Below are 23,409 nucleotides of genomic sequence, written 5' to 3' on the forward strand. Positions count from 1 at the left end.
GTTCAAGTTCCCACCTCCTAAGCAGCTCCAGTCAGCCCATCCATCACTCAGCTTTGCAGCTGGACCTGGGTGGTCGTTCCCACTCCCTGAGCCTATCAAAGTCTTCCTCATATTTAACTCAAGTCCCAGGTTTTCCAGTGGAGATGGAAGTTCAGTCTGTGATCTACCATTCCCTTCTTCTTTTTTTAAAAAAGATTTTATTTGACGGAGAGAGACTCAGCAAGAGAGGGAACACAAGCAGGGGGAGTGGGAGAGGGAGAAGCAGGCTTCCCGCAGAGCAGGGAGCCCGATGTGGGGCTTGATCCCAGGACCCCAGGATCATGACCTGAGCCAAAGGCAGACGCCTCTCTACCATTCCCTTCTTATGCAGTGTTGGGATCTGGTGCTGGATGGAAACGAATGGGCCCTGGGGTGATTTGAGTTGTGTCACCCTGGAGGGGAAGGTAGAGGGAAGGGATGTCTTTCCAGAAACTCTCAATCTATTCCCATTCTCAGATTCACCAGTGTTCTCTAGTATTGAGCACTTTCTGACACTCCCTCCTGCCCTCCCTCACTCTCCCCACGGGATTTTCCATGATGAAAACGTGTGTGTGTGTGTGTGTGTGTGTGTGTGTGTGTGTGTGTGTGTGGTGGATTCTGAGCAGCTGGTGCCCAGGGCTCAATGTCCAATGCCTGCTGAAGGCAGCCAGTACCACCAGCTCCAAGGCCTTCTGTCCCTCCCCTGTCTCAGCTCTCAACTGGGTCATCTCTGTGCTCTTGCCTTTGGCAAAGGCTGGAAAGTCTGGTTCCGATTCCAATCTGGCGGCTGGGGAGAGACATGGTGACAATGTGGGTCCCTCAGAGACTGGCATTTGGAAGGGGTGGGTGTGGCTGGGACTGGGGAGCCTAGATCTTACTTGCTCTTGGTTGGTGTCTAGTAGGCAGTCTCTGTCTCAGAGGTTAGAGCAGCAGGAACCGCTGGAGGGAGGGCTGGGGGTGGGGGCTGGAATGGGGCGGGGGAAGGAAGAGGTGGGGAGGCATTGGGAGAAGGGGAGAGGCAGGAGTTTGGGGAAGCCCCAAGGAGAGTGGCAGGGCTGAGGGTCAGTCTGTGTATTTTGGGAAGATTTGAATATGTAATCAAGATACGTAGGATATGAAAATTTGCTCATTTCTTTGGAGTCTATAGCTAGCTCTTTTATTTTTAAATAAAAAAATTTTTTTTTTAAGTAGACTCCATGCCCAGTGTGGAGCCCAATGTGGGGCTTGGACTAAGGACCCTGAGATCAAGACCTGAGCTGAGATCAAGAGTCAGACGCTTAACTGACTGAGCCACCCAGGGGCCCCTTTATAGCTAGTTCTTTTAAAATCTTGTCCTTCCCAGAGTTCATTAGGGTCTTTGGCTGGTGCCTAGGATGCCTGCTGAAGGGGGTAGGTTCTAAGCTTATTTATTTTTTAAGCTTATTTATTTATTTAAGTAATCTCTACACCCAATGTGGGTCTTGGACTCAAGACCCCTAGATCAAGAGTCCCATGCTCTTCCGACTGAGCCAGCCAGGCACCCAAGGTTCTAATCTTTAAAGGTACCAAGGGAGAGACTGGGACTCAGAGAAGAGGCACTTGATTGGATCCCAGAGCTGTGGGCAGGGCTAGAGCCTCACACTCATGCTGGTGGTGTTGCCCCCGAGAGGAACTTTTGAGGTCCCAAGGAATTGGGAGTCATAAGATGGGTAGCTGAACTTCCAGCTCAGACTTGAGGGACCTGGGGACCAGGTGGTTAGGGGGCTGCTGGAGGGAAGGTGATGAGGAAGGTTGAGAGTGAAAAATTATATATAGGAGGTGGCTTGGAGGGATGAAATTAAAATGGATGGCATATGGAGCCATCCAGACATCCTGACTACCACTTCAGAGCGGTGGGAGCTTCAGAAGGGAGGGGAAAGGGAGCAGAAAGACAGGATGTTAGTAAAGGTGGAACAGAATTTCAGGAACACCCTTTGACTGCTCCCTCCATGCAGGTTTTCTTACCTTGACTATGCAGAGGGGAGCCCATCTGGGGACTGAAGGCTGAACCCCCTCTTCCAAGGTCTGGGGTGATCCCATGCCTGGGACCGAGTGTGCTCAGATCCTTGGGGTGGGGAGACTATTGGAGGGCTCTGAGGGGCCTGGACTGTCCTGGCTGGAAGAGCACTGGGCCAGGGGGACTCCGGTGGAGGGTTTGGGTGCTGGGAACCAGGAAGAGCCGGGGAAGGGGCAGAGCTCAGTCCAGAGGCAGATCGGCTGGCGGAGAACAGAGAGTGTATTGTCCAACCAGGAGGTTGCTGCTGCTGGGCGTGGAGCTGCACAGTTCGCCTCTTCCAAACTCCTTTCTGGTGAGGCGGGAGGGCGAGGGAAGTCGAGTCTCCCCTTCACTTGTGGCCCTGGTGGGGGCTATGACGGTTGCCAAGAAACAAGGTTTTATTTGAGAATTAATGCTTCCCAGGAGCAGATGTGTAGCTCTCCCACTTCCTGAGAAACCAGATGCTGTGAGCTTGCTTAGTGCTTGAGTTGAAGCCTTCGGCACTGACTGGGACCTCCCTGCCTTGGGACCGGAGCCTAGAGCTCGATCCTGTTTAGAATCTATGCTGTGGACTTACAGGGGATCCAAGCAGCTTGGAAGTGACCCTTGTAAAATAGAATGCCATAGCTGAATCCTTCTGGTCACTCAAGATTCATTGCAGGATGACAGGGTGCACCAATCCTGGGATCCATTTCTGCAGCTATGATTCTGAGAGGGTCCACCCATCCTTCTGAGGATGGGGCCATGCCAGCACCTACCTTTTCCTTGGATTTCGAGTGCCCTCTTGGGACACAGTACAGGGAGCTCCTTCTCTACCCTTCCTGTGCCCAACCAACGTGAAGCTGTAAGTTAGATTTTCCCACTTTTATTCTTTCCATCATTCACCTGGTCCTCTGGGGAGTAGCTCGAAATGAAGGCTTGGAGAAAGGGGCAGACCGATGCCAGCGGTGGAGGTGGGTTCCCCATGCAGCCTGGGTGTTTCGCTCTCACCTAAATCCACGTGGAAGGCTTGCAGTTAGCACAGCGCCCTGGGCCTCTTATCCCTCCACGTTTGAAGAGATCAGTGCACCGCCAAGAACCCCAAGAGCAGCTACTGTGAAAGCCACGTGTGTAACTGGGCTCCTGTCTGTCTGCACATCCCCCCCATCTTCCTCCAAATTGCTGAGGTTTCCGGGGTTCTTTGCTCCACCCCCTTGTGACCTTAAGGATTCTCAGCCACTGTCCTCTTTCCTGCCTTGCAGCAACAAACAGCCTATCTCTAGCCATTTGGAAAATTCCCACCGAGTTGGAGCTGTAATGGAGAGAGAAGGGGAAAGGGGGCACCTGGGTGGCTCAGTGGATTGAGCATCTGACTCTTGATTTTGGCTCAGGTCAGGATCTCAGGGTTGGGAGATTGAGCCCCGAATCGGGCTCCACGCTGGGCAGAGTCTGCTTAAGATTTTCTCCTCCCCCTCTGCCCCTTCCCCCACTTCTCTCTCCCCTTCTTAAAAAAAAACAAAAAACCAGGCCAACTTGCTGTGAACTATTAGCAATTAACCTCAGATTAAAAAAAAAATTAAGAGGAAAGGGGTCTTAGTTGTAATGTAGCCCAGCTTGTCCAGGGAACTGCTCCCCTGTGCCGTGTAGCGCCGGAAAGCAGGTGGCACCTCTCCAGACCGAAGGGCAGAGGACGGAAGGACCGCATCAAGGCCATGAAGAAGGAAACGCACAGCAAATTAGTTCAAATATTAAAGGTTAACACCAGGCAAAAATGCTGGAGGGGAGTGGATGCAAATTCCCAGTCGTGGACCTCAACAAACAGCTTCCCCTGGTAACCCCACCCTCTGTACTTGCACAGGACAGAATCTAAGGCCGAGAGTACTACAGAGATGGGGGTGGGGAGCCAACAGAAAGGCATAGGGATAGGATCACAAGAATTTCAGCATTAAGGTGAACTTTAAAGATCAGATTTATTTGGAGAAAACAAAAAAAACCCCACAACCCAAAGGATGGGATTTTACATCTCAAGACATCTCCCAGGTATTAAGTCTACAGATTACAAATCATTTTCATAGAAGATATTTTGTACAAATTTTACATATTAAGGAGTGGGACAAAACCCCCATTTCTGTGGTAATGGGGGCAGGAGGGGAAGTGGGGAAGAAGTTTTGGATACAACCATTTGGAAGGAGTAGACCCAAAGAGGGCAAAACCTACCTTTTCAATGGTATTTAAAAAAAAAAAAAAGCAATCCCTTTCAGCCTCGGGTATTTCTCTAAAAGCCACTTCCTGGCTACTGGCCAATCCAAGCCAATTATTTAAAGTTACCTCACTAAGTCTTTTCTGTCCACGGGGTAAACGATTCATTAGCTCACTGCTGCCAGCACTCCACTGACAAGACACACCTGCTGGCTGGGCAGGTTCTAACCTAGGACTGATGGGAGAAGGGCTTGCGAACAAGAGACCAAGGTGTCATTTCTCTGCCCGTCCCAGTATCACCCATAGGGACACTGTCTCCTGGGCTGACAGTACAAAGGTGCACATAAAAGCAGGCAAGTTAAGCTATTGTGTTGCAACAGAAACCAGGACCTTGTTAAACAGTTCTCTCCTTTATCATTTGTTCTCTCTAGGGAAGCTAAAAAAAACAAAACAAAACACCAACCCCCCCCTCCAAAAAAACCCACACATTGGTCGAGGCCATATTATAAATCCAAACAGTGGTGTGGGATTTCAGTGGAGAGAAGGAAACTTTTAAGAACAAAACCAAAAAGCCCCCATCAAGGTTAAGAACAGCTCACAATGTGTCCGTTTATCCACCCTCACTCACTACCTAAGACCATTAATTCTAGAGTTTTCCGAGGTGTAAAAGGGGTCAAAGAAGTAGAAGCAGGGATGGAGGGAAGGAGTGAGAGTCCAAAGACACGAAAAAGCCAAGATTTGCTGGAGAAAAGCAGTGATTCCTCATTTGCTTCTGCTCCCTGGGGCGGACAGAGAAAGCCAAGATCAGGTATGTGGTTTAAGTAGAAGCTGCTTTGGGGGAGGCAACAGCAAAGAATAGCACGAGGAATGGAGGACCAGGACGAGAGTCTACATTTTTAAAGCTTCAAGATTTCAAAAGAATGTGGATATATGTGAACTTTCAGAAAGGACAGCGTTTAAGAAAGGGCAAAACCAGGACATAGAAAAGACTTGGGAATTCCCATGACTCCTAAGTGCTTCCTGCTCCAGTATTCACTGGAGGTCATGCCATTTCCCCCATCACCGGTACAAAATAATTCGTCCCTTCCCCACAGCCTCTTTTCAAACCACGATTTCCCCGCTTATTTTGGTCACCAAGCAGTCCTGTTCTTTAGTGGCCCACAGACTCACTCCCAACTACCCCCCTGGGGGGTAAAAATGAAGGAATTCCCCCAGGCTGGCCCCAGTAACTCAGAATTAAATAAGAGGAGGGGCAGGCAGCCTCCTGGAGACTAAAACAACTTCAGAGGAGACTAAACCTATCTTTCCAAGGATGGAAAATTTATTCAGATAATGTTTGAGAATTCATATATGCCACAATAGGATAATAAGACTTCAAAGGTAGAAATCTCACTCCTCCTTAAGCCTGCCCTACTGCCCAGCCAGATTCCAGACACTGTATCACTGTCACTGCCATTTGCTAAATGGAGGCCCCCAGGCACTAATCACACAGGCAACTGCATGTGTCGTAAAAATGCACAACTTTTCCATGAAAAGCTGTACGTCTCTTTCTCTCTGGCTACAATGGCGATTCTCCAGTTAGTTCAATACTTTAAAGGCTGCAGCAGCATGCAAAAGGATTTCATTTCATTTTGTTTTTTGTTTTTTGTTTTTTTAAAAAAAAGTTAAGAAAGGTCTCCAGGAGATGGTGAGTTTTATTGTCTTGTCTGGATAGAGGTTTGATTTGCTCTCGAATGTTTCAGGGTGGAGAGACTAGGAAAAAGCACAGGATGCAGAGGTCTATTCGGTGTAATCTCCCTCGTTCTCATCTTCGCCATCAACAGAGAGAGCAGCATACTTGCTTGCAGAACTGAACTTCTGGAATAGACAAGAGTGAGACAATCACCAAGGCCTTGAATTCTCACATCAAAACCCAAGAAACAGGATAAGGCCACTTGGGCAAAATGGAGGGGACAGCCCAGGCCACACCCACTCACTCGCTCAGCATTTTCCACTGGAGAGTAGCTGGGGTGAGTGGCTCAGAGGCCCATGTGCTCTTACTGAAGTTCCTCCACCATCTTTCATCTTGGAGAGGGGATGAGAGGTGTGAAAGGGAGCCAACGGGGACACTCCGCTGTGTTTGCTATCTTGAACAAGCAGCAGCGCCTAACTCCCCACCACTCTGCTTGTAGCCCCAAACGTAAAGGAGTTCAAGGGCAAACATGAGCAAGCACCCAACACTTACGGAAGCTGGATTTTCTTCAGGTTTCTTTGGCTCAGGTGCAGATCGGGAGTCTTGATCCTTTTTGCCATCTTTCCTGCAGAGGTGTAAGTGTAAACCCCATCTTTGAGAGGACTGTCCCAACCCCCACAAGCAATGGGAAGCACCGCATAGGTACCTCCAGTCAGCAGTCCTTGCTACCTGGACTTTTTTTTTCTAGATTCTCAGAAGAACTGAAACTGTCCACATTGGTTCACTTTCCTTTGTTTACAGTAGGAGATCTGGCAAGGCTTGGAGGACTGAGAACTTCTTAACTACAAAGATGCATATACCTAGCATCAGATGAAAGGTTACAAATGACGAACGAGCATATACATACCTATCGGACTCTTTCCAGTGGTCTTTGTTCCCTCCATCTCCTGGACCACGGCCGGAGTTCCCACTTTGGCCTTTTGGGACACTCACCCCATCTACTTTGTTTTCATCTGCTTGAGTGGAGATGCAAAAATAAATGAAAAGCAGGTAGAGTAACCACTCTCCTTCCCCCAAGTTGTTTCCCTTCGGCTGCAGAAAAGTGTGCCCCTGGGTACCGAGGGCAATTCAGCCTCACCCTAACCCAGACTTCCTTTCCCAACCCTTCTTCCCACGTTCCCCCTGCCCCCAAATAAGACCCACTAAAAAGTTCCACGGTAGGGTTATGTCATCATGAAGAGCAAACTAGAAATGAAGGACTGTGACGCCGTGTAGTGACCTTGGCCTTACAGATGGTGACATTTCTAATCTGGACTGAGCATGTTAATTTCCTTCCTATTCTTTTTTTCCCCTTTTAAAGAAATGTTCTACCAGGAAAGGGCAGGGCTCCACGCTTTCTCCAAAGAGACTACTCCTGCCCTCTACTGGCAAGAAAAGGCAGGTAATCTAAGAATCCTTAACACAAAAACAGGTGCAAATTACACTGGAGTTCTGTATTTCATGAGTCCTCTACAGGTTTTTTACTGAGGCCTCTAGCTATATGAAATACTGACTTCCTGTTGGTCTTACCTCTCCTCGGTGGTCCTTCCTCAGGTGGCTGAGCTGGAACTACTTTCCCCCCACCACTAGAAGGAAAACATGTAATTATATTCATCAGTCTTAGGGAAGGAACAGATGAGAAACGTATAATCGTTCTCCAAATAGTAAACTTTACAGAGAACCAAAAATACATACTTAACATGTAGAACATTAAAATATAGGAAAGACAACAATGAAAGCAATTATCTGAACACTCACCAAGTACCATGTCCTGTAGGATCATCATGATCATGCAAGGTGAATATTATTCTCTATTTTACAAATGAGGATCCTAAGACTTAGGAAAGTAAATGGACCCCCAAAGCCATACTGCCAAATGTGGCAGCAGCAGGTTCTGATTACCAATTTGCAGATTTTGAGTAGCTAAAGTGATGCCAACCAGTTATCAAAACTCTAGAAAACTAACTGGCTTAAATGAGCCACTTCCAGCACACCACTGAATTTGAACTGAGAGCAAAGATAGCATAACTTAAAATATGCTATGTAAGGCCAACATCTAGGGCACTCTCCATCATGACATCACAATGTTTAAGAGTCTACAGCTAAGGAACTGTTCTGCTTCCAAGGTGACTCACCTTGTAGGGGACTGCTGCTCTGTGTCTGAGCTCTGAGATCGAGCAGGAGGGTTAGAACTTCGCTTCACCCAAGCATTCTCCTTTGGTGGAGGGGCTGGCATTACCTTCAGAGGCTGCTCAGATTTGGGAGGCTTAGAAGTTGGAGAGTGACAGTCTTCCTCCTTATTGGGTGCTTCGTTTTCTAGAGACTTTTCACTCTCTCTCCTTCGTGCATCTGTGAAGTCAGAGTAGGAAAGTTACATTATCAGAAAAAGCTATTATACAACCATCTATTCAGGATCTCAAGAGAATAGAAAATGGTCCACCCAAGTTGACCTCTTTTCATCATTATTCCTAAATACAGACCTCTATCTGGCTCCCAATAGATGAAACTATCCCTAAACCAGTGGTTACCAAATATCACTCTGAGAAAAGTGACATTTTTTATTGATTCAAGAAAAATAATGGCTCTCCAAGGATAGCCACCCGACCTTTCCTAGGAACGAGTGCTCTTTATTTTAGGATCACAGCCTTACTACATTTTCAGTACAGTGTTAAAATGTCTATACTTGGGACAATATGTACTGTGTGCGAAGAGGACCTTTGATGAACCTTAAACCCCAGGTACCACTGATCAAACTTCAATTTGGAGGCTCAAAACACACACACTGTGATATACATTTACAAAAAACAGAACATACATTTTATTTTTAAGGGCAACAAACGTCTCCTCAAAACTAAAAGTTATTTTGTCAGATTGTATGTTTTCAGTGCAGCCTCCTCAGGAGATATATAATCAACCAACCATCATACTCCCACCTGGCTACAAACAGAGGCATTACCATCCTGTTACTAAAAGGCTACTCTAGTATGAGTAATTTCCAGAAAACTTCTACAACAATCATTTCAGCCCAGAGCTATGCTTTGAAATGCTCAAGTACAAATCAATTTGGGAGGAAAAAATTTAAAAAACACTGGTTCGCAGTAAGGGAGGTGTTATGATTTAATCACTCAGTTTCCAAAACACTAAACATGCTTGTGACCAATTGATAAATTCAAGGAAGGAAGAAAGGATCAAGAGCAGAAGATCATCGCTTGAGACATTGCTCTGGTCATACATGACATCCAAAAAGGCTGGCGAAGAGAGCTGTGTGACTGTGACTGCTCTAAACAAAGGAAAACTCTGGAATGTCAAGACATAAAAGGAAGGGAGAAACCTAACCATCAAGTATACTCATTAGTGGAAGATTATTAAACAGATCACCTAAGTCTCTTCTGGTGCCCATTTGTCAGATTTTTCAGACCAGGAGATGTAACATTCTGATCAATCTATGCTAATCCAAATAAAGCTTCCATGACTCAATTTAACACCCCGAAGTCTCTGCATAATTTGGTTATGGCTAGTTTAGGGAAAGGGGCAATAACACGATACCCACCCTGGTCTGACTTACTTCTGCCAGATGTGGCTGAGGTTCCAGTCTGTGATGACTCACTTCCTGTCCTGGACCGTTCCCGTTCCTGAGTCTCTTCACTTCGCCAGCTGGGGTGTCTATACAAAGAGATTAAAAAAAAAAAAGAAAACTTACGTCCAGCTCAATGAAGGCCACTTTGGACCCATGCTGACCCCTCAAAAACTATCACTTATTAATATTCTATCACACTCACTGTTATTTGTGGGTGGGTGTGCACATCTTGTCTCTCTCAAACCACTTGAAAGTTGCAGACATTAAGACACTTTGGCTCTCAACACTTCAAGCACCAAGAACAGTCTCCTATATAACCTACAGCCCTTCCTTACTGGTAACGCAACTCTACAAGCCACTAAAAACTAGACGATTTTTCAGAATGTTATTCCAGGAGGTTTCTACCGTATTAGATCCAATTCCACCTTTTAATAATAAACGCTTCAGTAATGACTCCTTTAACATACACGCAAGTAAAAATAGATGGAAAATAATTTACAGTCGATGTTTAATATAAGTGAAAATATTTTCTCTCTACTCTATCCCCAGTAACTTGGAAAGAGGCACACCCACTCAGCTCACCATGGTGGGGTTTTACTCCATATACTAAAGCCAGGTTTGGCCAATTTTTTCTTAATGGGTCAGATAAACGTTATTCGTAAAAAAAGGAACAGGCTGTATTTTGCCCACTCCTGTATTAAATCACTACCAATTTATATTTGTCAGAGGTTAAGGCTGGTTAAGCTCTTTTAAAAATCGTTAAGGGTCAGGCAACTAATTCTTCATCAGGTGGGACTATCCCATAGATTACAGCACCCCTAGTGGCCCTAGGCCGTGTACAGTAAATGCTGGTAAGTGACAACTAGTAACCTCTACAGGAGTTTCCCAAGGGTGCCCCGGGGCTGTACCGCCCCCGCCCAACAGGGGGCACTGCACTACCAGACGGGAAACCTACCATCCAAAAGAACCTCACCTCTCCCGGGGCCGGCGTTCTAGTTTTGGCTCATCCAGCTGGCGCTGCAGCTTCTCCTGCTCCTTCTGCAGCCGCTCTTCTACTTCTCGCTCTCTAGCAGCTGTGTCAACAGGCTTTGCCCCTCCAAAGATAGAGGCCGCTCGACTGGACTGGGAGGTGCTAGCAGAGGAATCATCTTCCTTAGGAGTACTCCGAGGCTTTAGATTCAGTTTGGGTCTTTGCGGGGGACCTAAGTTAAATAAAACTCTAAGTAACAGTTTTTCAAAATCACCAGAAGCTGATGGCTGAAAGCCAGATGCCCAGACAGAGCGCTAAGAAAATGCCATGTGGGATTCAGAGTAGTGACCTGGCCAATCCAGCTGAGAAGGGAGAACATTAGAAGATGGCTTAAATAACCAAGGACAATCAATCTTTCCACTACCATATCCATGAGGCAGTGCCACACTGAAGGGAAGACTGAGAAAGGTAAACACTTACATGGTGAATCATCACAACTACTATTACCGGCAAGAAATGTCCAATTACGATAAACTACTGGATGAAAGTATCTTGGTAAAAAGTGTGGTCTAAAAGATGGACTACTTCAGGAGGCTAAGAAGAGCTTGTGACAATAATGATGGGAAAGACTCTAGTTCCTATACTCTTGTCTCTGTGTAGAATCTAAATCTGATAGTGATTCATGGAGCAAAGCATACAGCACTGAACAGATGATGTAAATACTAAAGGAATGTGATTCCTTCTTGGATCGAAGCTGTCAGAATATTTCAAGATAAACCTTAGTGTTTCAAGGGAATTATATTTCTCAAAATTAGTGTTTATCCTAAATATTTCCAACATTCAAAAGATAAACAAGATAAAACCTATGTGGTCCCAACCACCCACCTGGCTTAAGTAATAAAACACTCTAAAATCCACACTAAAGGCTCCTGAGTATCTTTCCCCTGATGACATGCCTAGCTGTGTTCTGTCCTCTCATAACCACTACGCTCAAATTTGGGGCTTATCATTCCCAAGGAGGTCTTTATACTTTTAGTACAGAACATATGTACGTATGTATCTGCAAAGAGGGGATAATTCAGCAAAATTTAAACTTTCCTTTTTAAAAAATATATGTATTTTAAAGATTTTATTTATTGACTTGACAGAGAGAGACACAGAGACCAGAGAGAGAGAGAGAGAGAGAGAGAGAGACAGCACGAGCAAGGGGAGTAATAAAGGGAGGAGGAGAAGCAGGCTCCCCACCGAGCAGGGAGCCTGACAAGGGGCTCGATCCCAAGACCCGGGATCATGACCTGAGCCGAAGGCACATGGTTTACGACTGAACCACCCAGGCGCCCCAAGATTTAAATTTTCTATAAGGATTTTAAGCTGGCAATTTATATAAACTTCCGAGATACAGTTTTTAAAAAAAAAAAAAATTTTATTTTTAAGTCATCTCTATATCCAATGAGGGGCTCGAACCCACAACCCTGAGATCAAGTCTCATGGTCCATCAACTGAGCCAGCCAGGAACGGCCCCCGCCCTCCCGAGGTTCAGTTTTAATATGTATAATTTTATGAAGGGCCCATTAACTTCCCTTTTATAGGGTAAAACTGGGGGTCAGAAAGAGTAACTCATTTAAGCCATACACCTAATACTTGGAGGACCAAAGGATGACATCTGTATTAACAAACCAACTCTACGTTCCTCCCACTACAGTACATAATGTCCTTTTCTTCTTTCTTTGATAATTTCCATTTATTTTAGCTACTCAACAAATGATGAGCACCTATATTTCAAATACTGTGCTAAGGCCAGGAATATGACAGTTGGCTAGTTTTTAGTTCCTGCCTGCAAGGAGCCCAATTCAATGGGAAGATCAGAATAAAAAAAGAACACAGTATGCTAAGCTCTACAAAACAGATTTATACACATGGAAGTTCTTAGACTGGGACTGTGTTTGGGGAAGCCTGTGAAGGCTTCAAAGTGGAACTCCTGAAAGTCTAGAAAACTGAGCAAGAACCTAATGGTACATAGCACTAACGAGGTAAACTGTAGGCAGAATAATCTAATTAGCTCTTGTTCCAGAAAGACAATTTGGGCTAGTGTGAAGATAGAATGAGGCAGGGAAATTTATTAGTAATGTGGGTATAAGCAATGAAGTCTGAACAAAACCAGTGGCAGTGACTCTGGAGATAAGGGGGCAGATCTTAGAGGGACCACAGGGCAAGGTCACTGGAAAAAAAGATGAGGTATGCAGTTACTGAGGGAGGGAAGAATAGCTTGAGAGAGGAAAAGGTCATGAATCAAGGAGACCCAAAGCCCACACCTAAGCCTCCACTATACTCTCTAGTAAAGTGGAAATGAAAAACATTATCTATACCAGATAGAATTCTTTTTTTTCTTCCTTTTAAAGATTTTATTTATTTATTTGACAGAGAGAGACAGCAAGAGAGGGAACACAAGCAGGGCGAGTGGGAGAGGGAGAAGCAGGCTTCCCGCTGAGCAGGGAGCCTGATGCGGGGCTCGATCCCAGGACCCCGGGATCATGACCTGAGCGAAAGGCAGACGCATAAAGACTGAGCCACCCAGGTGCCCCACCAGATAGAATTCTTAAGACTGTATAATACCTGTGGGGCGCCTGGGTGGCTCAGTCGGTTAAGTGTCTGCCTTTGGCTCAGGTCATGATCCCAGGGTGCTGGGATGGAGCCCCAAATTGGGCTCCCTGCTCAGTGGGGAGCCTGCTTTTCCCTCTGTCCCCCCACAATAAATAAAATCTTAAAAAAAAAAAAAAGAAGACTGTATAATATCCACGAGAGCGCTCAACTCACTGCTGGTACAGAGTAAATGCTCAATAAGTGTTAGTATTTCTAGGTTGCATGCATGGGAATAGAGGAAACTGCTAACAGCAATGAAAGTTAAAAAAAAAAAAAAAGCACTTGGCACACAGGGCTAACATCGGGATGTTAAAAGGCTAGGCAAGGGCGCCTGGGTGGCTCAGTTGGTTAAGCGACTGCCTTCGGCTCAGGTCATGATCCTGGAGTCCCAGGATCGAGTCCCGCATTGGGCTCCCTGCTCAGCAGGGAGTCTGCTTCTGCCTCTGACCTTCTCTCCTCTCGTGTTCTCTCTCTCATTCTCTCTCTGATAAATAAAACTCTTTAAAAAAAAAATAAAAGGCTAGGCAAGCTGCTAAAAATAATTGAAGAGAGGGGCGCCTGGGTGGCTCAGTTGTTAAGCATCTGCCTTCCGCTCAGGTCATGATCCCGGGGTACCGGGATCGAGCCCCGCATCATGCTCCCCGCTCAGCGGGAAGCCCGCTTCTCCCTCTCCCACTCCCCCTACTTGTGTTCCCTCTCCTCTTGCTGTCTGTCAAATAAATAAATAAAATCTTTAAAATATATATATATATAATTGAAGAGAAAAACTCTGGGTCAGATACCTTACTTTTTGGATGATATTAATGAAGTCAGAACACAAATATTGGCCATTTATTGACACTTTTTGAGGAGAGATTTGCAACACAATAGGTTTTATATAAATGTTATGACATGAGGGGCCTAATTTTAGAAGAGGTATGCTGACATTTCATTAGTTAACGTATCAATGACTGTGGTGTAATGGCACTGAAATCACCAACACTTGATATTTAACCCCACCGTGCCAATCACTGGCTAGGAGACTGCGTGGCAAATGTTTTCCTTTTCTCGTTTGTATATTCAACCAATTTTAACTGAAAAATCTCTATGCTAAGGCAACTTAGAACTAGACTTTGCTCTATTTCCATTAGGTCACCCTCGTCCCATGCTCTTTCCTCTGTGCTCTGCCACACCTTTTACAACGTATATTCTATCCTGTTTCAAAACCCACTTACATAACTGATAATTTTCTAATCGGTTTCTCCAGTGGGCTGCTTTATTAGTAAGCAAAAGAAAATGATTACCTCTATCATCACGCCTATAGTCATCCCGAGAGTAATCATCTCTGGAGCTCCATGACCGATCGTCTCGTCTGTCGTATCTGTCTTCATAGCGGTCCCCACCTCCTCTGTAGTCATCATCCCTACGGTACCCACTGCCAAATGCTCTTCTGCCACTGCCTATCCTGGAATCGTAGCCTGTGAACATAGCCCAAATTATGATCATCACATCGGAGGGAAGAAAGGCAAGAAAGGGGTTCTTGAAAGAAAGCAATTTCACTTAGTTGTGTTTTGTAATAACCTCTGTCGTAGTCCCTGCTGCCTCGGTCATCATAGCGATCCCGGCCCCCGTATCGATCCATATCTCGGCGTGGGCCATCACGATACCCGTCCCGATACCCATCACGGTATCGGTCTGAATCATAACGATCTCGATACTCTAGAGAGAAAACAGACCAAGTAATGTCATTCCCTTTTCTTTGACACCATTAATAGAAAGAAGCTTGATAGCTCATGAAGTCAATTTGGTTTCATGAGTTTACAGTCACTGCTATGTTTTTATTTTATTTATTTATTTTTTTTAAAAATTTATTTATTTGAGAGAGAGAGAATGAGACAGAGCACATGAGAGGGGGGAGGGTCAGAGGGAGAAGCAGACTCCCTGCGGAACTACTATGTTTTTATAAAAGTAAATCACTTTATGGAGTGCCTGGGTGGCTCAGTAGGTTAAGCGTCTGTTTTCGGCTCAGTTCATAATCCCAGGCTCCTGGGATGGAGTCCAGCATCAGGCTTCTTGCTCAGCGGGGAGCTTGCTTCCCCCTCTGCCTGCCGCTTCCCCTGCTTGTGCTCTCTCTGGATACATAAATAAAAAAACAAACAAAAAAACCCCCCAAACCAAACAACAAACCCAAAACACTTTAAATCCAAAGTGGAAAAATGTGAACTGAATTAAGTTTCCTTGGTACTAGTTTGATTCAAAATATTTTCTCTGATGATTAAATAAATGTTGCCAAGCTAGTAATTTAGCAGTTAAAAGAGAAAAATCTCTATATATCTCATAATGAATTTCCAGCATTAAAGACTTAAATACACTAGAATATAATTGGAATCTGTATTTTTGATTGGTTCTAAAGAACCAAAGACTACTTAAAAACTTTAGCATGGGGGGTGCCTGGATGGCTCAGTCAGTTAAGCGGCTGCCTTTGGCTCAGGTCATGATCTCAGGGTCCTGGGATCAAGCCCCACACTGGGCTCCCTGCTCCACGGGGAGCCTGCTTCTCCCTCTCCCACTCCCCTGCTTGTGTTCCCTCTCTCGCTGTCTCTGTCAAATAAATAAAATCTTAAAAAAAAAAAAAGTTTAGCATGAGAAAACACACAAACCTCAAATCTGAGAGGCAAACCAAATGAGAAAAATATGTATGACATAGGACAGTGGATTAACTGGCTATCATTTAAGGAACAGAAACTATAATTAATAGGACATTTCCCACCACCAAAATGGCAAAGATTAAAATAAGATACCTCTGGTGTTGGCAGAGTTTAGGGGAATAAGTCAATTCCTTTGCTGCTGCTGAGTCTAAAATAGCACAACCACTCTGAAAGTTGTTTCAGAACTATACACTGAGAACTTTAAAATCACATATACTCTCCGGGACAACAATTCAATTTCTAGGAATTTAACCTGAGAAAATAACTGGACAGGGGCGCCTGGGTGGCTCAGTCATTAAGCGTCTGCCTTCGGCTCAGGTCATGATCCCAGGGTTCTGGGATCGAGCCCCGCATCGGGCTCCCTGCTCGGCGGGAAGCCTGCTTCTCCCTCTCCCACTCCCCCTGCTTGTGTTCCCTCTCGCTGTCTCTCTCTGTCAAATAAATAAATAAAATCTTAAAAAAAAAAAAAAATAACTGGACATATTATAAAGACACATGTACAAGGAGGCTCACTGCAATGTTGTTTATTTTGTTTTAAATTTGAGAGAGAGAGAGAGAGAGAGAGAGAATGAGTGGAGGGCAGCGGGAGAAGGAGAAGCAGACTTCCTGCTGAGCAGGGAGCCCGATGTGGGGCTTGATCCCAGGACCATGAGATCATGACCTAAGCCAAAGGCAGATGCTTAACTGACTGAGCCACCCAGGCGCCCTTGCAATGTTGTTTATAATACTAAAACTGCTGAGTGCACAAGCTATGGATTAAATAAATCAGGGGGCATCCATACAAAACAATCATTAAAAACGGAACAAGGAATGTATTGATTGTATGTGTTCATGACACTTGAAAACTGTATTTTACACACATGTGAATATCAGTATCACAGGTGTTGAAATGCCAGAAATTTGTATAAAAGAATGTAGAGCTCAGGTGGGAAGCGACATGGTGTAAGGCATTTATAAAAGGAGGTGGGGGCTACTTAGCTTTGGCTAACTTGCTAGATCTTCCAATTTTCTGAGAAAGTTGGGAATCCCAATTTTTACACGAAAAACCTCAATTTCCAAACATGAATCAAGCAATTAAAACAAAAAAACTTAACATTTTGAGTTTATTAATTTATGTACGCAGAGCAAACAAGGACTTTATTTTTATGACTACTTCCTTTTAAACAATGATTTTATTTTGGAAACAGTATCATTTTGTCTACATTCTGTTAGCTTAAATTTGTAAGTTAAAGGACAGGTTAATGTTGGTAAAACAATTATACACAGGAGAGAATCTAAAACAGAATTCAAAAACCAAATATCAGCCTTGTATTTATTTTGAAATATATATCTGATTTCTAGAGAGACAGATGAACTATATAACTTAATTTTACTTAGATAATAATAAAATAATAATAAGCTTGCCCTCACCAAAACAGATGGCCAGGAAACACAGAAATGTTTGCTGAGATTTTACAGTAACATTTAGTATAACTACCCCCCCCTCCCCTAAGTCTTTTATGGGCCTAATGCCTGAGTCTCTAAAGACTTGGCAGAGCTGACCTTGGGGACATCACCTAGTCTTACAAACTTGTTCAAGGTTTCTGTCTTTCCCTTTTTTTTTTTTTTTTTAAAGATTTTATTTGACAGAGAGAGTGAGAGAGCACAAGCAGGGAGAGCGACAGAGGGGGGAGAGGGAGAAGCAGGCTCCATGCTGAGCAGGGAGCCCCACATGGGGCTCCATCCCAGAACCCTGGGATCATGACCTGAGCGGAAGGCAGACTCCCAACCAACTGAGCCACCCATGCACCACCCTAAGTTCAAGGTCAAGTGAGAAAATAGTCATGTCCCTTGATTCAAAACAGGACCTTTGGTCTGACTGCTTTTTCTTTCAAGAGCCATTTCTTTCTGTCAACAACGGAACCTCTTGTATAAATGTTGACATGAAAGGTAGGTCTCTCGGGTAGTTCTTCCCAAGGCTTTGCCTGGTCACAAAGTCTTGATTGAAAAGTCAGATATAAACTTGATTCCTTCTCCCTTCTCTGACATCTTATTAGGTTAGGGAGGATTCTTTACAAAAACAGGAATTCAATCTCTTGTTGCTTCCTCAATTTTATTTGGTAGAGAACTCACAAGGTGTCTCACAAAATTAAAACGCTTATGAATTGAGGTTGTTCTATTTCTTTTTACTTACAAAATATTACAAACACACAGGAAAGTACAGAAGCAATTATAACAGGGGCGCCTGGGTGGCTCAGTCGTTAAGCGTCTGCCTTCAGCTCAGGTCATGATCCCAGGGTTCTGGGATTGAACCCCACATCGGGCTCCCTGCTCGGCGGGAAGCCTGCTTCTCCCTCTCCCACTCCCCTTGCTTGTGTTCCCTCTCTCGCTATCTCGCTCTCTGTCAAATAAATAAAAATCTTTAAAAAAAAAAAAAAAGAAGCAATTATAACAGACTTCTGTATCTGCACTTATTAGGTTTTAGGGGACGCCAACAGTTTGCCATGTTTACTTCAGTTTTTAAATTTAAAAGTAGTAGGTTTACAAATGGAGCTAAAGGGCTCCCTCTACCGTCACCCAAGCTCATAAAGGTGGTTAGATCACCATATATACATTTTTGTAACTACATATTAAACACTGTATAAGTTTCAAATTTTTACACAATTTTGCCTCTTCCCTTAAACATTATAGATTTTGAATTTCACCCAGATCATTATGTGTATGTTGTATTTTATTATATGGAAAAATCACTATTTTGTCTTTTCTTTTCTGAATTAGTGTTCTTTCTTCATAGATTTCAATAAAGCTGCCTGATTCTCCCCATAAAAGTTTTGCCTATCTTTTGTTGGATTTAGGTGGTGTATGTAAAAGTTGTTGATTCACCCCAACTCTTACCCCATGACATTCTCTATTTCCCTTCTCCTTTCTCTAAATTATAGTTGATTTATTTGAGCACTATTTCTCTCCCCCAGTATAAAGAAAGTTCAATGAGGATACAATTTTTGTCTGTTTTGTTCACTGCTATATCCCAAGCTCAGAACGTATCTGGCACATGGTAGACATTTTTATTTTTGAAGTGAATGAATTTTCTATTATTTTAAAAGGTATGTTAAAAAAAATTCCATTTTGACTGTTGGCTGCTAGCAATGCAACCAATTTTTGTATAATGCTCTTAACCCAGCAATCCTCCTGAACTTTTGTTAGTTCCTTACTTTATAAGATCCATTGGCTTTCTTTATCAACAAGTGTTTCTATTTTATTATTTTGGGGGGGGGGCACAAAGGGAGGGAGAGACAATCTGAAACAGGCTCCATGCCCAGTGCAAAGCCTGGCAAAAGGCTGGATCTCATGACCCTGAGATCATGACCTGAGCTGAAACCAAGAGTTGATGGCTAACTGACTGAGCCACCCAGGTGCCCCTAAACATCTGTTTCTTAAGAGAGAGAGAAATCTCCCATCTACTCTTTGTCTGGCAAGGTTTTTTGTTTTTTTTTGTTTTTTAATTATAAATTCATCAAATTCTTCTCTATCTATCAATTCTTTCGGATATTATAAAATTTTTTTGTGTCTACTGCTCCCTTTCTGCTAATGTGATCATCCTATTACAAAACAGTCCCCAGAACACAGTAGAAACTCACTTGATAAAAATGAACTTACTGTCTCCAAAGCTATCATCACCTCTCCTCGGTGGGTAGTCATCGAAGCTGTCTGTGGCAGGACGGGCCCTCCAGTCTGTATCTGTTTTGTCAGAATCCCGATTTCTATCTCGGCCAAAAGAACGATCATCCCTGTCTATAGATATATAAATTTAAAAACCACAAGTTAGTGCATAAAAACTTCTGCCCGCTATTTCTCACGCACCCCGACCCCTCCCCTGATATACTGGATAAATGAATGAAGCCCTTCTTATGCTGTTCGAGACACCTCATCTATTATTACATATTTAATGTTCATCTAGATCAATCAGGTTTTCTCCAATTCAATACTATTAATGTTTTGGGGTGGATAATTCTTTGCTGTGGGGAGCTGTCCTATGCACATCCTATGATCAACCACAGGATTCTACCCAGTAGGGGTCAGCAGCACTCCCCAGTTCTGACAACTCGAGATATCTCCACACATTGACAAACATCCCCAGTGGGGCAAAATCATCCTTAGTTGAGAAGTAGTGCTAAAGTTTCAGGCAGGCCTACTGCTCCCTATCTCTATTAAAATTTTCTGGGAAAGGGTGCCTCTGCTTTGTCATCCCAGGACCAAAACAAAACAGGAAGATTTCTATCAGCTTTCTTACCTTTATCCTGTGCTTGATCAGCAACGTCCACTCGAATTCTCCTGTTACCTAGAGACTGAGAGCATAGGACCACATTAACCAACCTTTTGCCCCATTATGCACAAATCCCATGAGTGACCTTGAACGTCTGGGCATAGCAGAAGCACTGGGGGAAGGAAGATAAAGGAAAAACACTGTAATCTAGCCAACACTCCAATTTGTTGGCTAAAGAATCCTTTATAAAGACTTGAAAACTGAAATAACCCCTTAGAATTGACAAATTTAAGTTGGGTTTATATCAACAGCACATCAATTATCTTACCGTTTTATAAAGCTTTATTTCACAAAATAAGCCTTTTAACTATCAAAGGCAATTTATCAAGTGTAATAAATTGAAAATAATTCCCAGGCAACTAGCTAAATAAAAGGCATATTTGGGTCCAGAGCAATTATTCATTCAGACATTTGCAGAGCCCCTACTATGCACAGCAAAGGTACAGCAAGCATTGTCTCTATTATCTCAAGTTCTTTCACTCAAAATTACCTTTGGATAAATCAGTTCCTCCAGGACACCCTCTGACTTCCCTTTCCCACATTATTATTTACACTTTGAACCCAATTAATTCTACTGCTGATTTTTCCTCATTGCACAGTAGAATCTACAGCTGAAGAAGGATAACAGTGAATTTTAGTTGAAAACATCCAGAATTACATCAAAATCCACTATGATGAGGGCGCCTGGGTGGCCCAGTTGTTAAGCGTCTGCCTTCGGGCTCAGGTCATGATCCCAGGGTCCTGGGATCGAGTCCCGCATCGGGCTCCCTGCTCAGCAGGAAGCCTGTTTCTCCCTCTCCCACTCCCCTTGCTTGTGTTCCCTCTCTTGCTGTGTCTCTCTCTGTCAAATAAATAAAATCCTTAAAAAAACAAAAAAACCCAAAAAACCACTATGATGAAATCTCTAGAAACAAAGTAACTCCTAAGTCTGGACCATGACAGCATTTTACATAATAGATAATTCAGCAAACTTCAGATAATAAAACTGTATGGTATTCTTTCCTTTATCCAAACTGAGAAGTTAAAAATTAGTCAGGTTAATAAAACCTTTTTAAAAATGATCTGAGGAAAAAACCTTTGGAACAACTTTAAGCTTTTCATATATTTAATTTTTGACATTTACTTCAGAGTATCATGGTGGCACTCAATTATGAGAAAGGAGGAGTATTTTAAGAGGTATATTGATTTCAGTTGTGTCAAATGGCAGATTTGGACCATAGAATTATGGCACAAATGGCACTGGAAATTGCCTTCTCAAGAAACAGTAAAGGGGTTCTGGAATTAAAAAGAGAAAAAAAGAGCCCCTTTCCTTCCCAGATAGAATTTGTTTTAGTCACTAGAGGTTAAAAAAAAAAACAACAAAAAAAGCAAAAGCAGGTCCTATACTAGAAACTTCCATTACTAACAGGTAGCTAAATGCTTCAAATATCCTGCTTGGGCTAGCTTAAGGATCACTGCATGGCACAAATCACTCAAATAACTAATTATAGTTAGATTTAATACTCATATCCCCCTCATGTATTAACAGCTCAATCTCCTCTCCCTACTAAATCTCTAGTGTGTCTGGACAGAACATCTATGGGCAACATTAAAAAGCAGAAGCACTGAATGTTTATTGTCATTTTCCTGTAAGAGATTCCTACGAACATGTATTACAAATGACTTCCAACTGAAAAACATTTCCAAACTCTCTTAAAATGATCAGAAACACCACTAACTTCCCTGAAAACCAGATAATACCTTTAACATTAAACTGATTAACATCATTTTCCTATTTGCTTTGATCTGGTCAGATTATTTTAAAAAGCAAAGCCATGAGAGTATGAAGGAGAGCTTCTATTAAAGTCTTGGTGTGGTGGCTTTCTTCCATTATTTTCCACCTAAGTACCTCCCTGAGTTATTGGAGCCTGTTGAATTTGCTCAAGCAAAATGCGACTTGCTAGATGTTGAATGTTAAGTGTTACATTGTACTTTTCTTTGTAGATATGACAATCTTTGAAATAGCTACTGACCCAACCAAAAATATATTGATAAACATAAGACTGGTTAGCTCCCACCCCTCAAAGTCCCCACCTTCTTTTCTTTTCTTTACCTCTTCGTTGAGGCTCAGGGCACTGAGCAAAGAATCCAGGTCCTCAAACTCAGCATAACCAAAACCTTTCAACCTCTCTGGATTGCTGGGTTCACGTGGTAAACGCACTGCACTGATCTGAAGGAGTAAAGAAACATATTTCCCTATTGAGTGTTCTTGTTCATTTGTCTTTCCCCGCCTCCCCTCCCCAACCAGTGCATATGCAGTGAATTTCTCTGAAGAATACACAAGATCTGGGGTGTCTGGGTGGCTCAGCTGGTAAAGCATCTGACTCTTATCTCAGGGTCGTGAGTTCAAGCCCCGCAATGGGCTCCATGCTGGGCCTAGAGCCTACTTAAAACAAACAAAAAAAACAAACCACAAGAACCTGGTTGTCTCCAGAAGGAAAACTGGTGCAAAGGGATAGAAGAGAGACTTCACTGTATGCTATTAATCCTTTCCAGTTTGAACAATATGAATTTAACCCTTAAAAAACCCCAAAAAACAAAAAAAACCCCACATGAGTTCAGGGTAGTTCTTGCATCCCTGACTTCTGCCTCATTCTACAAGTCTAGTTTTTAGTTGTTTTTCAGTAAAGATCAACTGTTTAGTCATCTCTTTATGCCTATATTGTAGTTGGTTTTAATACATATTTCCAGTTCTATTTCAGAAATTCAATTCAGTTTTTGCCAGTTTTCTAGGCAGTGTACTTTCTGGGACCCTACCTGAGAAATGTTACTATTTTCATATATTAACAATACAAACACTGGATTGTAAACCCGTCACATTGACCTCCTCTGTTGAATTCTAAGATGGCGAACTGCTGAATTTTGTACTCTTAAAGTACAGAATAAATTTACATTAATCTGGTTTTGAGATTACCTTGTGTTCTCTAATTGTAGGTTTGCAGGATTCCTTCCTTTCAAGTTTCATAAAAAACTTTCCCTGGCACTAAACTGTATTTATTATTTATAACAGGGTATATACGCTTCACTTCCAATTTTAGGACCATTTCCATATACTTTTAACTATTTTCTGGCCACCTTTTTGATGGCTTCCATATGTTTTCTTACCCTTTTACTTCATTTCTTCAGTATTTTGTATGTATTCAAGTTATATTCTTCTGCAGCACTGATTTGATACTTTAACTCTGGCTCCTGAGATATAGATTTTCTTATAGCCTCTTTTAAATTCTAGTTTAACTCACCTCTTGAATATAGAAGGAAAAAGAAGAAAATAT

The 23,409-nt window shown here is 43.2% G+C and overlaps 1 protein-coding gene across 8 annotated transcripts in view; it reads right to left on the bottom strand.

The window, feature by feature from the left end:
* Positions 1-3,962: 3,962 nt before the first annotated feature.
* Positions 3,963-23,409, bottom strand: part of EIF4B (eukaryotic translation initiation factor 4B) — a 30,781-nt gene continuing 11,334 nt past the window's right edge. Inside the window, exons 4-16 of one of the 8 annotated variants that reach the window (XM_045873380.3) lie at positions 22,191-22,307; positions 20,066-20,120; positions 19,432-19,566; positions 14,669-14,806; positions 14,392-14,565; positions 10,472-10,700; positions 9,472-9,584; positions 8,057-8,270; positions 7,452-7,507; positions 6,790-6,895; positions 6,435-6,507; positions 6,187-6,274; positions 3,963-6,067 (exon numbers count right to left, since the gene is read on the bottom strand). In XM_045873380.3, the coding sequence (XP_045729336.1) occupies positions 6,191-6,274; positions 6,435-6,507; positions 6,790-6,895; positions 7,452-7,507; positions 8,057-8,270; positions 9,472-9,584; positions 10,472-10,700; positions 14,392-14,565; positions 14,669-14,806; positions 19,432-19,566; positions 20,066-20,120; positions 22,191-22,307 (1,494 nt within the window). In that variant the 3' untranslated portion in view covers positions 3,963-6,067; positions 6,187-6,190. Of the gene's footprint in view, positions 6,068-6,186; positions 6,275-6,434; positions 6,508-6,789; positions 6,899-7,451; positions 7,508-8,056; positions 8,271-9,471; positions 9,585-10,471; positions 10,701-14,391; positions 14,566-14,668; positions 14,807-19,431; positions 19,567-20,065; positions 20,121-22,190; positions 22,308-23,409 lie in introns of all 8 variants that reach the window. The other 7 variants (XM_045873379.3, XM_045873384.3, XM_045873383.3 and 4 more) reach the window with 7 other exon arrangements.

This window comes from Mirounga angustirostris, unplaced genomic scaffold, assembly GCF_029215605.1.
Source record: "Mirounga angustirostris isolate CCGP_5_RB_7025 unplaced genomic scaffold, mMirAng1.0.hap1 SCAF_5, whole genome shotgun sequence".
Classification (NCBI taxonomy): domain Eukaryota; kingdom Metazoa; phylum Chordata; class Mammalia; order Carnivora; family Phocidae; genus Mirounga; species Mirounga angustirostris.